Source organism: Python bivittatus, unplaced genomic scaffold (genome assembly GCF_059951505.1).
Source record: "Python bivittatus isolate LINGU-HERP-01145 unplaced genomic scaffold, Pbiv_v1 ctg000970_np1212, whole genome shotgun sequence".
In the NCBI taxonomy this organism is placed as follows: Eukaryota; Metazoa; Chordata; class Lepidosauria; order Squamata; family Pythonidae; genus Python; species Python bivittatus.
In genome coordinates, this window is record NW_028277121.1 from 506,981 (window position 1) to 521,862 (window position 14,882).

General features: G+C 36.5%; 1 protein-coding gene across 5 annotated transcripts in view; it reads left to right on the forward strand.

The window, feature by feature from the left end:
• The window catches only part of KLHL5 (kelch like family member 5), a 50,990-nt gene that overhangs the window by 27,813 nt on the left and 8,295 nt on the right, over positions 1-14,882 (forward strand). For all 5 annotated transcript variants that reach the window (XM_007426448.4, XM_025165568.2, XM_088131157.1 and 2 more), the window contains 4 exons: positions 4,893-5,105; positions 7,413-7,599; positions 10,616-10,840; positions 12,628-12,790. In XM_007426448.4, coding sequence (XP_007426510.1) covers positions 4,893-5,105; positions 7,413-7,599; positions 10,616-10,840; positions 12,628-12,790 — 788 coding nt within the window. The remainder of the gene's footprint in view (positions 1-4,892; positions 5,106-7,412; positions 7,600-10,615; positions 10,841-12,627; positions 12,791-14,882) is intronic.

A 14,882-nucleotide genomic window follows, 5' to 3' on the forward strand; every position in this document is an offset into this window, starting at 1 on the left:
TTTGTACTTTCCTTTCACACAATGGACTGTTTGCCATGCAGTGCTAATCTGTTGTTTAGTATTATGTGAACAGCAGGAATATTCTTGCTCAGGCTCAAGCAATCTTAATGGTTGGAGAGGATATGAACTAGAGTATAGTTTTATTTTAACTGATTCTTGGATTGCCTTTTCATGTGGTCAGTTTGTACTCAACTATCTTTAAACCATTGCTCCTTTATGTGGTTTGTTTAGCAAATTACAGTTTATTTGCAATCCCAGTTCTTGCTCATCTGCAAGGTTAAAGAACCTGTTTGAAGATTAGGCAATTTCTGGCACTTCAGATATCGCTCAGCTGCAACTCCCAGGCGTCCTAGAAAACATGTGCAGTGGATACTGGGAACTGTAGTTGAGCAACATCTGGATTGCCACAGATCACCTTCTTCTGTGCTAAACTGAGCTAAACCCTGACTTATTCCTTCTCTGATTCTACTACAGGAAAGAAAGTTTGCTCAAAGCATTTTTTTTTAGTTTTTTTATCCTGCCTTTATTGTTTTTATAAGTAACTCAAGGTGGCGAACATGCCTAATACTCCTTCCTCCTCCTGTTTTCCCTTCAACAACAACCCCGTGAGGTGAGTTGGGCTGAGAGAGACGGACTGGCCTAAAGTCACCCAGCTGGCTTTCCTGCCTGAGGTGGGACTAGAACTCCCCGTCTCCTGCTTTCTAGCCTGGTGTACAAATTCATTCCTGCTCAGCTACATAACGCCAGATATTTTCCTGTCACTGTATATGGAAATTGACAGGAAACCTGAAATATGGTCCTGACTGCCCAATATTGGCAATATTGGCAAATACATATAAAATACAAAACAATATTGGCAAATACATATAAAGGAGTTGAAAAAAGAGATGCCTTGGCATAAATAAATTTCAGTGACATCTGATATTCAGAGGCACACCTCGTTTTCTCTTTAGCAGTCACAGTAATAGGTTGACTCGTTCTTTATCAGTGTGTAGACAAACACTGTAAATGCTGTTTAAACTACTGGTGCTTAGAGCTGTCCAGCAGTTTGCTTCGTTCGAAGCGGGCAGGGCCTGGATCTAGGAAAAGTCTAGTTATAGATGGGTACTAGGTTCATGCCTCTGTGCACTTTGAGGAACCTTTTGGAGAAAAGCTGCTAGGAGATTTTGGCAGCCAGCAATACGACTTTAATAAATAGATGCCGTTTAGCCATGAATTTCACAGACTGATTTATTTACAATGCTTATAATCCACCCCAATCCCCGAGGACTCGGTATGGCATACAGCTATATGCAGAATAAAAAATACATTGTCATAAAACCTAAAAATCAAATGTAGAGACTAAACTCAAGATTTCTCTCTCTGTCCCTCATTCCCCTCTCCCCCACAAAGCAGCAGAATCACGCAGCGTTTCTCAGAAAGTTAAATCGATCGCTTGCATAGAAGGTTTGAAATGAGGCTGGCTTAAAGGGGGGTTAGCATCAACAGTTTTTACTATATTGCTGAAACGGATGCCCCAAGAATGTTGACATGTGAACTCCCCCTTCTCAGTAGCGTCTGATAAGTTATTTTGCTATTCCTTTGCATTACTGATGCCTTCTTTTCCCCTCTGTTAATTTCTTGGGATGTATTATAACATTTCCCCTAAAGCTAAAGCCATGGAAATCACTGTTTCAGGGCTATTGCCGTTGAAAAAAAGCCAGAGACACTATTCTAGCCTTTAATAGTGTGACTTGAATACAATTTAAATTAGATGGTTTTTAAAAAGTGATTTTCCAGAGTAATTAGTTGTGCTACACGAATCCTTCCCAGGGCCTTTTTTAATATTGTTTAGTTCCAACAGAGACATGAAATTGAATTTTAGTAATAATGAGCAACACAGAAGCACCTACTTTGGCTGGAAAAGTATGTTGCCATGGAAACAGAACAGAAATGTGTAGGCCAATTGAATCTTCAATTAGAATAAAGTCCTACTAATTTCATTCGCTTAAAAGCTGTTTGAACTCAGAAAAACTTTCAAGTAGCAGCCATTTTATGTTCCTTTTTTTAAAGTCTTGCGATATGAGTTTAGTGGATCTATACCACTATTTAATCCTAGTGTTTATTAAAAACCATGAATTACACATTGCACTTCAAATGGGAGTTAATTGCAGAAAAGGTATAGGTGTAGAACATTTGTGTCTTACTGAATTTTCACAGTACACTGCTTACGTTTAAGACTTTCAAAATGGGAATGGAATGAATATCAAATATTTATACCTACCATTTGAATTTAACTTTGGTCTACACAAATCTGCCATTAGAGCAGTCAGACTCTTAAAAAAGCACTATGCTAAATATACAATTAATTTTCTTATGGACATATGAATAATTCAGTAGTAAAACTTGGTATTTAATTTTAGATTATAGTAGCCGAATAGAGTTGTTGAAATGAAATGAGTATTTCTTGATGTAAAAAATATACCAGAATTCCTCAGAGAATTTCTGGAAAATGTATAAGCTTTCAGTTAGGAAGTTGTATATTCACATATCAAAAATGTTGAGACTGTTTTGCGTTTACGTATCTTTGTTTGATATATTAGGACTCGGAGTATAAAATAAGATAGTGCTTTACATTTAAGTTTACAAATGGGCACTGCTGCAGTATTAAAAATATATAAAGTAGTTCATTATTAATATGTTACTTGATTTTGTTTTATGGAAACAGGTTTATTACAATTTCAGAAATTAAATCCTATTCGTCTGAATAGGGGCCTTAGGCTGGTGGAGTTTAATTTCTTCCAACTACACATAATCCTTGAATGTGATATTGGACACGCATAAATGGCACGTGATCTAATTTAGTTGACTTACACTGTTTCCATAGTCCTTAGAGTAGACTATAGACAGTGGGTACGCACACTTACCAGACTGTAATCCCCATTGAAAATAATAAGAGTTCTTTTTTCAATAAATGTGTAATAAACAGAAGTTAGCGGGATACGTAATTTAATTATAGTCAAATGATTTAGCTGCTCAACATTTAGGAGCCAGTTGCCCAGATATAATCTCAGTAGTCTTTCAAAGCTCAGATGATATGCTCCCAGTCTTCACACATGTTTAAAATGTTGTGAAGACAAGATGGTATTATAATCACATTGCCTTTAGACAAAAGGAGGTTTCAGAGTTTCACACTATTTAAGGTCTGCAATTTCAAAGAATTCAGGCATAATATTGATAAATATTTCTGGGCATGTGCTGCTCAAGAATCTTATTTCTTTCCTGGTATCAAGAGATAAGACAGAAACTGCAGTGGGGCGGCAGAGACCTGACACATTGTGGTACTAACAGGTTTGAAGCTTCTTTGACTTGAGGCATAGTATTAATATATCTGCCCCAATATTAATTATTAGACTAATATTTATTAATAAATAAATATTAATTTCTGGCACAGGGTCTTTTCAGAGTTTTAGACAGGAAAGGTCTTTCATCTACTACCTGATCCTTTTGAGTGTAGGTGCCAGCATTGAACTTGGGACCTTCTACAATGCAAGGCAGGTACCCCCATGCCTGAGAGGTTATTTCTTCTCCGCTGGAAATTAAGTTAGTAAAAACATGGTCAGACTGAAACCCGTTTTTCCTTCTTCACAATTATTTTATGATAGGCAGATAACAATAACTGTATGCTGCATGCAACTAAACTGAAATTCCTTTTAAAAAGAAATCTCAAACTGCTTTTTTCACCTCATTTCTTTTGTTTTGTGACTATTTATTTCAGATTATAAATCTGTGGACAGTACTGTCTGTTTTTAATCTACATATACTGCTTAATTAATTTCGGTGCTTTCTAATTGATGAGAGTATGGCTTAGTTTATATTCATTCGTGGACTTTTATGTATTAGAAATTTGATTTATGAATTTGCTTCTTAATCATTCTCCTATTTAATTTTTTCTTAATAATATTTAGGTTTAAGATATATTGCTATTGCTTGATATAAAATAAATTGCAAAATTATTTATGTAGAATTTATGTACAGTGCCTGACGAATCTCAAAGACGACTGGATAAGACATCCAAAGGTTGAGATACGATTTAAATACTATGCAGAGGTCCAGACAAAAATATGCAAAATAGAAATGGCAAGATAAATGATGCAAAATGAATAATTCCTATTTGCATAATTTATCAGGCCACAGAATTTAAGATTTCTTAGCACAGAATTTGCAGTCATTGTGCACAGAATTTATTTTCTTAACAAAAACAACCTTGCCCTCAACAGCCATCATTCAACTTTGGGACCACTTAGACTATCAAGTCCAGCCCCTTGTTTGGTGCAGGAATCGTGATCCAAGCATTCTAGACAGATGGCTCTCTAGCCCCCATTTGAACACATCCAGTGAAAGGGAGCCACTGCCTCTTTAGCTAATTGGTTCCATATGATATTCCCAAACTAGCAGGTTTCCATTGTCTACGAAGCACTATTGAAACAGTTGTCATAGATTACAGTTACGATAACTGCTTCATGTAGCACCATCCATATACCTAATGTTTCAGCAAGAAGACCTGTGACAACAGCAGTAAGAGTAATGTTTGTCTTCTAGATTTTTTCTGTAAACTGAATTTTCTATGAAGCCTAAATATTTGATTCAGAAAAGCTCATTGTACAGATTTCAAAATATTTATTTACAGAGGAGAATGCAACCATGTAACTTTCTGCAGAACAATAATTTTTCATGAATTTTATTTAACTGGGTGACAGAGTGCTAATTGGTAGCTTCCTTTGTAATGCCAGTGAAGGAAGATTGAAAAATAAAAATATTTTGATGCATAATATATGGATTAATCTGCAGTATTCAGGTCTTCCCTCCATTTAATATAAACATGGTTTTATTTATACTTCTTAATGTTTTAGGAACACTTCATGGAAGTAATTAGAAATCAAGAATTCCTGTTGTTACCAGCCACTGAAATTGCAAAGCTTTTAGCTAGTGATGATATGAACATTCCTAGTGAAGAGACTATTCTCAATGCATTGCTTACTTGGGTGCGACATGATTTGGAACAACGAAAGAAGGATCTCAGTAAACTCTTAGCATACATCAGATTACCATTACTTGCACCACAGGTAAGTAAGTGTAATTCTCTATAGCCAATCATCTATCTTCAGATCTCTCAGTCACTTAAGATAACATGACTTAATGGTATCTTATCTGGAGAATTTTCCATTTTTTTTAAAGTGTACTTCTCCTAAGAAACTGTAACCATGCATGTGTTTTCTGAATTTAAAAAAAAATGTTTTTTGAATGGTCAACAGAGGAAAGGTCAGGATCACAAGACTAAAAACGTGCTAGAAAGCTGGTAGGTTGTGATTAAATTATTGCAGTAATTTCAGTGAGTGAAAATTAGAGGATAGATTTTTGCATCAAACTGAGAAACACAGGCTAGTGACAGAAATTTAAAAGCTGCTGAATTATCAGAAGGGAGACAACTTGCTGATCCAATTTTAAAATTCTGTCAGAGTAAGATTTTATCTCAGACTCTACATGGAACTGAAATCTTGGGCTGAAGTAATCATTTCATCATAGTTGTGGAAATATATAGAACCAGTGTTTTAAATGTTTATTGGGACTTCCACCAGGGATTCTAATTCTTCAGACAGAATATGGCCTATGCTCAGTGGGAACTTAAATTCATAATGCCTTAATTAAATACTTATAAGCATATCTCAGTGAAGGGTGATATATCCTTTGTTAACTAATGCTTCAAAGCACCAAAACATCAGGAGATACGGAAATGAGTATTTGGTGGTCTATTCCAATTATCATGGATATGTCTGTGTTTAGTCACCTGGGGAGCTGAGAGCTGAATTTTTTTCAAATAAGCCATCATAATGTAGATTTGTTCTGTGGCATGGTAGATTGAAACAGACTACCAAAGAGCCAGTAACTGATACTTATAACTTTATATAAATTGCTTCAGGGTTTAGAATCTTAAAATGCCAAACTGTGCCAGTGGCTGTAATTGATGGGAAATACTGCATGTACTCTCAGTCCCACATTGAAGGTCTGCCCCATTATTTGCTTCACTGTCCTTTATATTCACCTTTGTAGAAAAGATTGTCAAAGTACTGGGCTCCTGTCATCTAGAACGTGATAAGGACAGTGTTATGTTCTTGCTTTCAGTCCATATGGCTAAGATCTCTCAATGGCTTCTTTTGCCATGTCAGCCTTAAAATTAATTACAAACCAACTGCCATGTTATGTGCATGGCAATCAGTTGTAAAAGGGATTCCCTCATTAACATGGTACACTTAGAAAAGTACAGAAAATATTGATTCTCTATTAAGCAGTCAGATCAGATTAACTTGATTATTTTTGTCTTGCTCTGTGTAAACTTCATTTAATGATCATGATTTTGAGCTTAATAAATCAAAAATTAAATTTTAAACTTCAGATAGGCACTGTGTAGTGATGCAGTTAGAGTTTGAATTAGAAAGGAAAAAACCCAAATTCAAATCATCTGCGACCCTCACTGGGTGATAATTGGTCTATTCTCTGTTTCTTATCTAACATACCTTGCAGAACTATTGTGATTATAAAATAAAAAGAAAGGCAGAACCACACACATATAGATTTAAGGTTCCTGTAAGAAAGGAAGGACCAAAAAAAAAAATGATAAAAATGTTCGATGCTTCTGATGACTACACCAGAAATTTTAATTTGTTATATTACATTAAAATAAGGTTCACTAAGTTGTAGATCAATATTTGTAGACGACGTTAATTTACTAGGAGAGATTAAAAGAAAATTAGAGTAGCAACATCTTAAGTAACAACCTATGTTGATTTGGATAGAATGAAGCAGATCTAGATAATTTTAACCAAAATTATTGCTCTTTAGTGAAGATTAACACTGTAAAATTTGATTTTGATGTGTGTTAATGTGTGTTACGCTACTCTGTTCATTAGGCATTATGTCATGCAGAAGCACTTGAAGCTTATATTAGTTGAAGCTTATGATTCTAACAAAATTTATAATAGCTATAAGCACATAAAGTATATAGCTAGATAGCAGTAATGTATAATATAATTTCTATATTCTATATCTTTAAGTTACTGTAGCATTAGTTAGCATTGCTGCAGCACATATAATAGTTTGTGTGAATGTTTCATCCAACAGAGCAATTAGCAGTTTGGGGAAATGGATTTTCACCCTAGAGAGAATGGTTGAAGCATGGTACAGAAGCTGAAATGTCTAGAAATACAGCTTGCTCTTTTGCCTTGATTTTTGCAAGACATTTATTAACTGTACTGATTACAGGTTAGATGATATTTGTATCTGCATTGCTAATTAATTTGCATTTAATATTGGCTTATTCCTGACCCACTATTGTTGTTTAGCAATTAAGCACATTTATTTCCTCTTTTTCCTAGTTCTTAGCAGATATGGAAAACAATGTACTCTTCAGAGATGACATTGAATGTCAAAAACTTATAATGGAAGCAATGAAATACCATTTGTTGCCAGAGAGACGACCCATGTTACAAAGCCCTCGTACAAAGCCTAGAAAATCTACTGTTGGTGTACTGTTTGCAGTTGGAGGCATGGATGCAACTAAAGGTATAGGTTTACTAAGGTTTATTAAATATAAAATCAAATCCATCATATTTAGAGTGATATGGGTAGCTTATTAGTGTTGTCACCTCTTTAGTACAACTATCTTTTTTTCTCATGAGATAAGAAATGGAAGATTGCATCTGCCAGTTTACAGCATGATGTGGCTTTAAATTGGAAATACCTGTGCAGGGTATCTGTTGGCAAGTATCTGTGATATTATAGCCCTATGCTCTCTTCCCCACAACAAAATATTGATAAGGTAAAATATGAACCATGTTTCTTGATTTAAAAAACAGCTAGACGTCTTCTCCTGAAATACGTTGGGAAGGTCAAAACTAAAGGTAAGCCAGAATGATAAATGATATGCAAACTCAGATCCAGGAGTATATTATGGATGCATAAACTTGTGGTTAATGTAACCTAGAATCCTTTGAAACAAACACATGTAAAATAGTGTTTTAATAAAATAACAAATTTACATTAATGAAATTATACCATTTAAATGTTTTGATGTATTCATTTAATTTATAAATGAAAAAGGGAAACGTGGAAACATGTATTACGCTATAATCTGAAATTATTTTACCAAACTCTGCAGAAATCTTTAATTATATAATATAAACATTATTCCTAAAAATGAGTGTATCAAGTTACAAAATTATTTGTTGATTTTTGTAAGTTTCTTGAAGTTCCAACCATATATGTGCATTCTTAAGAATAAATTTCATTGAACTCAATGCATATCTAAGTATTTGTTGATTATGTATTCTGAATTCAGTTGAATTTGAAGCATTTAATAATGTATCAATGAAGAACTGATATTAGAAATGTTAAGAGTGCAGATGAAAATTCACAGAAGTGAAGTGGAATCTGTATGCTGCATAAATTAGATCTGCAAATCACTTGAAGTTACAGTGGGGCAAAAAAGTATTTAGTCAGCCACCAATTGTGCAAGTTCTCCCACTTAAAAAGATGAGAGAGGCCTGTAATTTTCATCATAGGTATACCTCAACTATGAGAGACAAAATGGGGAAAAAAATCCAGAAAATCACATTGTCTGATTTTTAAAGAATTTATTTGCAAATCAGGTGGAAAATAAGTATTTGGTCACCTACAAACAAGCAAGATGTCTGGCTCTCACAGACCTGTAGCTACTTCTTTAAGAGGCTCCTCTGTCCTCCACTTGTTACCTGTAGTAATGGCACCTGTTTGACCTTGTTATCAGTATAAAAGACACCTGTCCACAACCTCAAACAGTCACACTCTAAACTTCACTATGGCCAAGACCAAAGAGCTGTCGAAGGACACCAGAAACAAAATTGTAGACCTGCACCAGGCTGGGAAGACTGAATCTGCAATAGGCAAGCAGCTTGGTGTGAAGAAATCAACTGTGGGAGCAATAATTAGAAAATGGAAGACATACAAGACCACTGATAATCTCCCTTGATCTGGGGCTCCATGCAAGATCTCACCCCGTGGGGTCAAAATGATCAGAAGAACGGTGAGCAAAAATCCCAGAACCACACGGGGGGACCTAGTGAATGACCTGCAGAGAGCTGGGATCAAAGTAACAAAGGCTACCATCAGTAACATACTATGCTGCCAGGGACTCAAATCCTGCAGTGCCAGACGTGTCCCCCTGCTTAAGCCAGTACATGTCCGGGCCCATCTGAAGTTTGTTAGAGAGCATTTGGATGATCCAGAAGAGGATTGGGAGAATGTCATATGGTCAGATGAAACCAAAGTAGAATGTTTTGGTCTAAAAACCCGACGTGTTTGGAGGAGAGAGAATGCTGAGTTGCATCCAAAGAACACCATATCTACTGTGAAGCATGGGGGTGGAAACATCATGCTTTGGGCTGTTTTTCTGCAAAGGGACCAGGACGACTGATCCGTGTAAAGGAAAGAATGAATGGGGCCATGTATCGTGAGATTTTGAGTGAACACCTCCTTCCATCAGCAAGGGCATTGAAGATGAAACGTGGCTGGGTCTTTCAGCATGACAATGATCCCAAACACACCGCCCGGGCAATGAAGGAGTGGCTTCGTAAGAAGCATTTCAAGGTCCTGGAGTGGCCTAGCCAGTCTCCAGATCTCAACCCCATGGAAAACCTTTGGAGGGAGTTGAAAGTCCGTGTTGCCCAGCGACAGCCCCAAAACATCACTGCTCTAGAGGAGATCTGCATGGAGGAATGGGCCAAAATACCAGCAACAGTGTGTGAAAACCTTGTGAAGACTTACAGAAAACGTTTGACCTCTGTCATTGCCAACAAAGGATATATAACAAAGTATTGAGATGAACTTTTGATATTGACCAAATACTTATTTTCCACCATGATTTGCAAATAAATTCTTTAAAAATCAGACAATGTGATTTTCTGGATTTTTTCCCCCATTTTGTCTCTCATAGTTGAGGTATACCTATGATGAAAATTACAGGCCTCTCTCATCTTTTTAAGTGGGAGAACTTGCACAATTGGTGGCTGACTAAATACTTTTTTGCCCCACTGTATATCTATTGTTAAATTGGTTGTAATCTAGAAAAAAAACTTTAATAAATTATTATTTGAAATAATATTTGTTGTTAAAATAGATTCTGTCACATCTCAAGTAACGGCATAGATATAAATTAATACTGTCATACAGCATTGAATTCAGATTTAGGACATGCAGTTGGACTAGCTGAAGCAGACTTGCTCTCCCATTTATTTATTTAATAGGTTGCCTGACTCCCAATGACTCTGGGCAGATTACAATTCCGGCAACTTCTCCAAAATATAAAAATGCTAGGTAGAGGTTCAGGAAGTGCCTGATGCTGCCCACCAAAGATGCTTCCACTCCATCTCTTTTGGTAGCACGTGTCTCAGTTTGGATCTAACTGAGTTAGTATTACTCGGTTACATTAGCAAGACTATCGTTAACCCTCAGCCTGGAGTCGTACCTGTTTTATTTTCATAGAACTGTAATTATTGTGCCAAGTATTGTTTTTGAATGTATATTATTCTATACTATTATTCAGGAGCAACAAGCATTGAAAAATATGATCTCCGTACCAATATGTGGACTCCTGTAGCAAATATGAACGGGAGAAGACTACAGTTTGGAGTAGCAGTTTTAGATGATAAATTATATGTTGTTGGGGGTAGAGATGGACTGAAAACATTGAATACTGTGGAGTGTTATAATCCCAAAACAAAAACTTGGAGTGTGATGCCACCTATGTCAACTCACCGGCATGGGCTTGGTAAGTATAATTATTTGCATTTTTTGAAAAAAGGGTTGTGAGTTGTAATTTTATCAGATTAACTCAAGTAAGTGTTTCTAAAGTTTTATTTGTGGTTCACTGTTGTGGAAAAAAAAATCTAACTTTAAAACTCTCAAATAATTTTAATTATATGGCTGGCTCTAAATTTAGAGCCCATGCACTTGTACTGGTAGGAGCAAACTTTCCTACTTACAGTAAGAATCTGCTTACACAGTTATCTCTGCCTGAGACTCCCTTTCTTTCAAATACCCTAGTCCTAAATTTTTAAGTGTTTTAGGTAATAATCAACATTTTGAATATTAAAATGATTTGAATTCTCATCTTATTTGCATCCTATTTGGGAGGTAAAGTTGTGGTCACAGTGTTGCTTATAGGCATGTGCATCTCTCTGAGATATTTTATGTGATCTGGAAACTTTCATGAAAATACTGAGATCTGGCTTTTATTTCAAGAGTGGGGAAAGCCTGTGGTCCAGGATTGAGCATCTTGTGATCCATAGCCTGCATAATTCTCCCAGTCCTGGAGCCCAAGAGCCACACTGTCAAGACTACGAACATTATGATACTCAGTACTTGTTTGCTGAGAAATCAAGAAAATTATTTCTTTCTTCTTTTTTTTTTGTCTGCGCTCAGTCATTGCTGACCCTGCAGTGACTGCTTGGACGAGTCCTTGCAGTTTTCAAGGCAATTGTTTTTCGGAAGTGGTTTGCCAGAGCCTCCTTCCTAGGGCAGAGCCCAGCTGGCGAGCGCAGGAGGTGGGGTTTCCGTTGCTTCGCGCCCTTTTTGGGCGCGCGCGGTTTTTCGCACTTACTGCCAACTGCTCCCGACTCCTTTTGCAAGGCGCCGCCAGCATTTTTCCTCCCACCGGAATGAGAGTCCCCATTTATCTACTCATGTGAGTTTTCGACCTGTTGGGTTGACAGGAACTGGGGAGGAAACAGGAGCTCACCCTGTTTAATGCGAAGGCTGGACTCAAACCACTGAAGGATCGACCATTTCTGGCCGGCAACTTTCAGCGTCATTAAGCCGCTGCGCCACCGCGTCCCCCATTTATTTCTACACTTGTATTATTATTTTACAGCGACACACTGAAGAGCTTTTCACATTCTGTGTTAACAGTTTTAGAATAAGAATATTAAAGAATTAATGCAGTGCATTCTCCAGTTATGACCAAGTGATTTCCCTGCACCTGTACTTTGGTGGCTTTCAAATTATTCTTCAGAAGATCATTGCGTTTCTTGGATGCTATTGAGATTTCTTTTTGACTTTCCTAAAAGGCACTTAATCCATCTCTGTAATACCCCCATACAAAATATGATGTTGTAATGTAGAGAGCAGGAAGGCAAGATGATGATGATGATGATGACGATATTTTTATCCCACCTTTTTTATCTCTCTCTCTCTCTCTCTCTCTATCTCACACTGTGAGGAGGGTTCACCTGAAATTGACTGATCCAAGTCACCCAGCTGGCTTTCATGCCTAAGGGAGACCTAGAACTCAGAGTCTCCTGGTTTCTAGGCCAGCACCTTAACCATAACACCAGACTGACTCTTAATCTGATGCTGATTGTATCTCAGGATGCCTTCTGATAGTTTGTCTAGTACTCCATTTTGATGAATTGGAGGTCTCAGAATTTTCTACAGAATCTCTGGTTCTTCATCAAAAAGCTTGATGAAGAAATAATTTCTTGGTAAAACATCTGAGAACATCTAGACATGATACAGAGTCAATTTCACATTCAGAAATTATATTTGTTTTCTTTCAAGGAGTAGCAGTATTGGAAGGTCCTATGTATGCTGTGGGAGGACATGATGGCTGGAGCTACCTGAATACAGTAGAAAGGTGGGATCCACAGGCCCGTCAATGGAACTTTGTGGCTAGTATGTCAACTCCAAGGAGTACAGTGGGTGTAGCAGTATTAAATGGAAAGTAAGTAGAACTGCAGAGAACCAAAAGTTAAGGCTTCATGGTACTTTACTCAGAAATGAATAGCATATTTAAATTAGGGTCACTCTAATAATGTCACAAACTAAAATAGGACTGGACAATTTTGGGAGCCCTGATTGCAGCTTTAGGAGTTGCTTACAGGCTGTTCGTGTATGTAGAAAAGCTCTGCCTGCTGTCATGGAAAAGAATAGACTCCTCTTTTCACCAGTAATGAGAGAGAAATGTCTTGATAGATGAGAAAATGTGGGGTAGCCTGTGCAGTGTTCACTTTCAAAAGATTGTATAGTGCAGTAGTGAAAGACAGAGCCATCTTTACCACAACAGGAGTAGTTGTGTTCCTTCCACTCCATGAAAAAACTGCTTGGGCTAGAAGGTATGTCTTATCTAAGATTGGAATTATTACCTCTGCCTTGCCTTCCCTCCCCTCCCCTCTCTCCTCATCCAAATATAGGTTGCATTGCAGTAGCCAAAATAGAGAGATTAAAAGTTTTCTTTTCCCTATCCCAGTCAAGACAGCTTTACAGGCATTGCTATGCAAAAAGGAGAAAAAAGGGGGAGAAAAACAGAGACAAAAGGGGGTGAGGGAGAAAAAAAGGGAATAACAAGCACCATATTATATTACATATATTTAAAATTCAGGCTAATGTTTAAACATAGCTTTCTGTCTTGACTGCATGGAATATCTTTCCATTACATCAATAGAGAACCAGTTCATAAGCGAAGAGTAAACACATAACAGCAATCCAGGATATACATTTGGAGTCACACTGTGTGTCTTTGCTCCACTCCTCATGCTTCTTTAAACCATATTGATCTTTGTAACACCTTATCAACAACATTATGGTTATCAAATCAAAACTGGGCAACGGTAGGATAAATTGTATGTTTCAATGAACCCTGAGGAGAACAGAAGTTGACACAACTTCATATTCCAACATTAAACACAACATCTTTCTGCAGATGTGAACACATACTTACTATTTATGCACAGATGTTTACAAATTCAGAGAAAGAAATTTTGAGCACTTGTTAAGAGTTTCTACACCTCTAGCAGATTTTGAATTTTCACCTTACGTATACTTGGCCAACATCCTCTAGATAAGAGATCTTTCTCTTATGGAAGAATATGAGTTTTTTGTACTTCAGGTTTTAAGTTGACCAATTTGGTAAGTAACGGTCTTCTCTTGGATGGATGTTTAAGCCCTTTATTTTACATTCCATGACATTAATAGAGACATCATATCAAACAAACTATATGCATGCACATCCTCACACAATATTTTATGTGTGTGTGTATATATAACATATATATACTATAAATATGTGTATGCACATACATTCATATAAATATGTAATAGGTGTGTGTGTGTAACACATAAATATAAACATTAAAAAAATTAAAGCTAAAAAAAGAAATATAGAACAAAATGCTTAAAAAAGAAACAGACACACCACTTGGACTCCAGGATGGGGTAGACTGAAATTACAGTACAGGAACTATACTCTGAAGCCACGTCAGTCTATCCCCTTCTAAAAACTAAAATGTTAAAAAGATTTCTGTTCCTTTTAATTCAGATGATACTAGAACAATAAACTTCTCAGTAGCAACTGAGTCATAGCATTTTTTCAAGCCAGGCTCCAGAGAGAAATTGCTGAAAAAGAAAAAAAAAGATTTGATCCCTTTTTTTTAGATGCCAAATGAACAGATTTTACTTCATGAACAGTTTCTACTTCTGAATTATCTGTGGAGCAAAATCTTGAAAAATTATTATCGCCTTTGCTTTCCAGTCAAAAATTCCCATTTGTCCAGTTCTATATTGTAGATCTCAGGAATCTCATAGTAATTGGGCTAGATTTTTTTAGCTGTTTGGAAACAGGAGCCCATATGATAAGCAGCTTCAATTTCAAGTTTATACTCCAGCTTCAGTGATAAAATCTCATGCGTGCATTTTTCTATTTAAGCTATTAAAGGCTGATCTTGCTCAGCAGAATAAGGAATGATTAGAAAACTAGACAGGTCACTTCATCCTGAAGAACTTTACTTGCAAAACATTTGCAACATCTATTGCAAGTT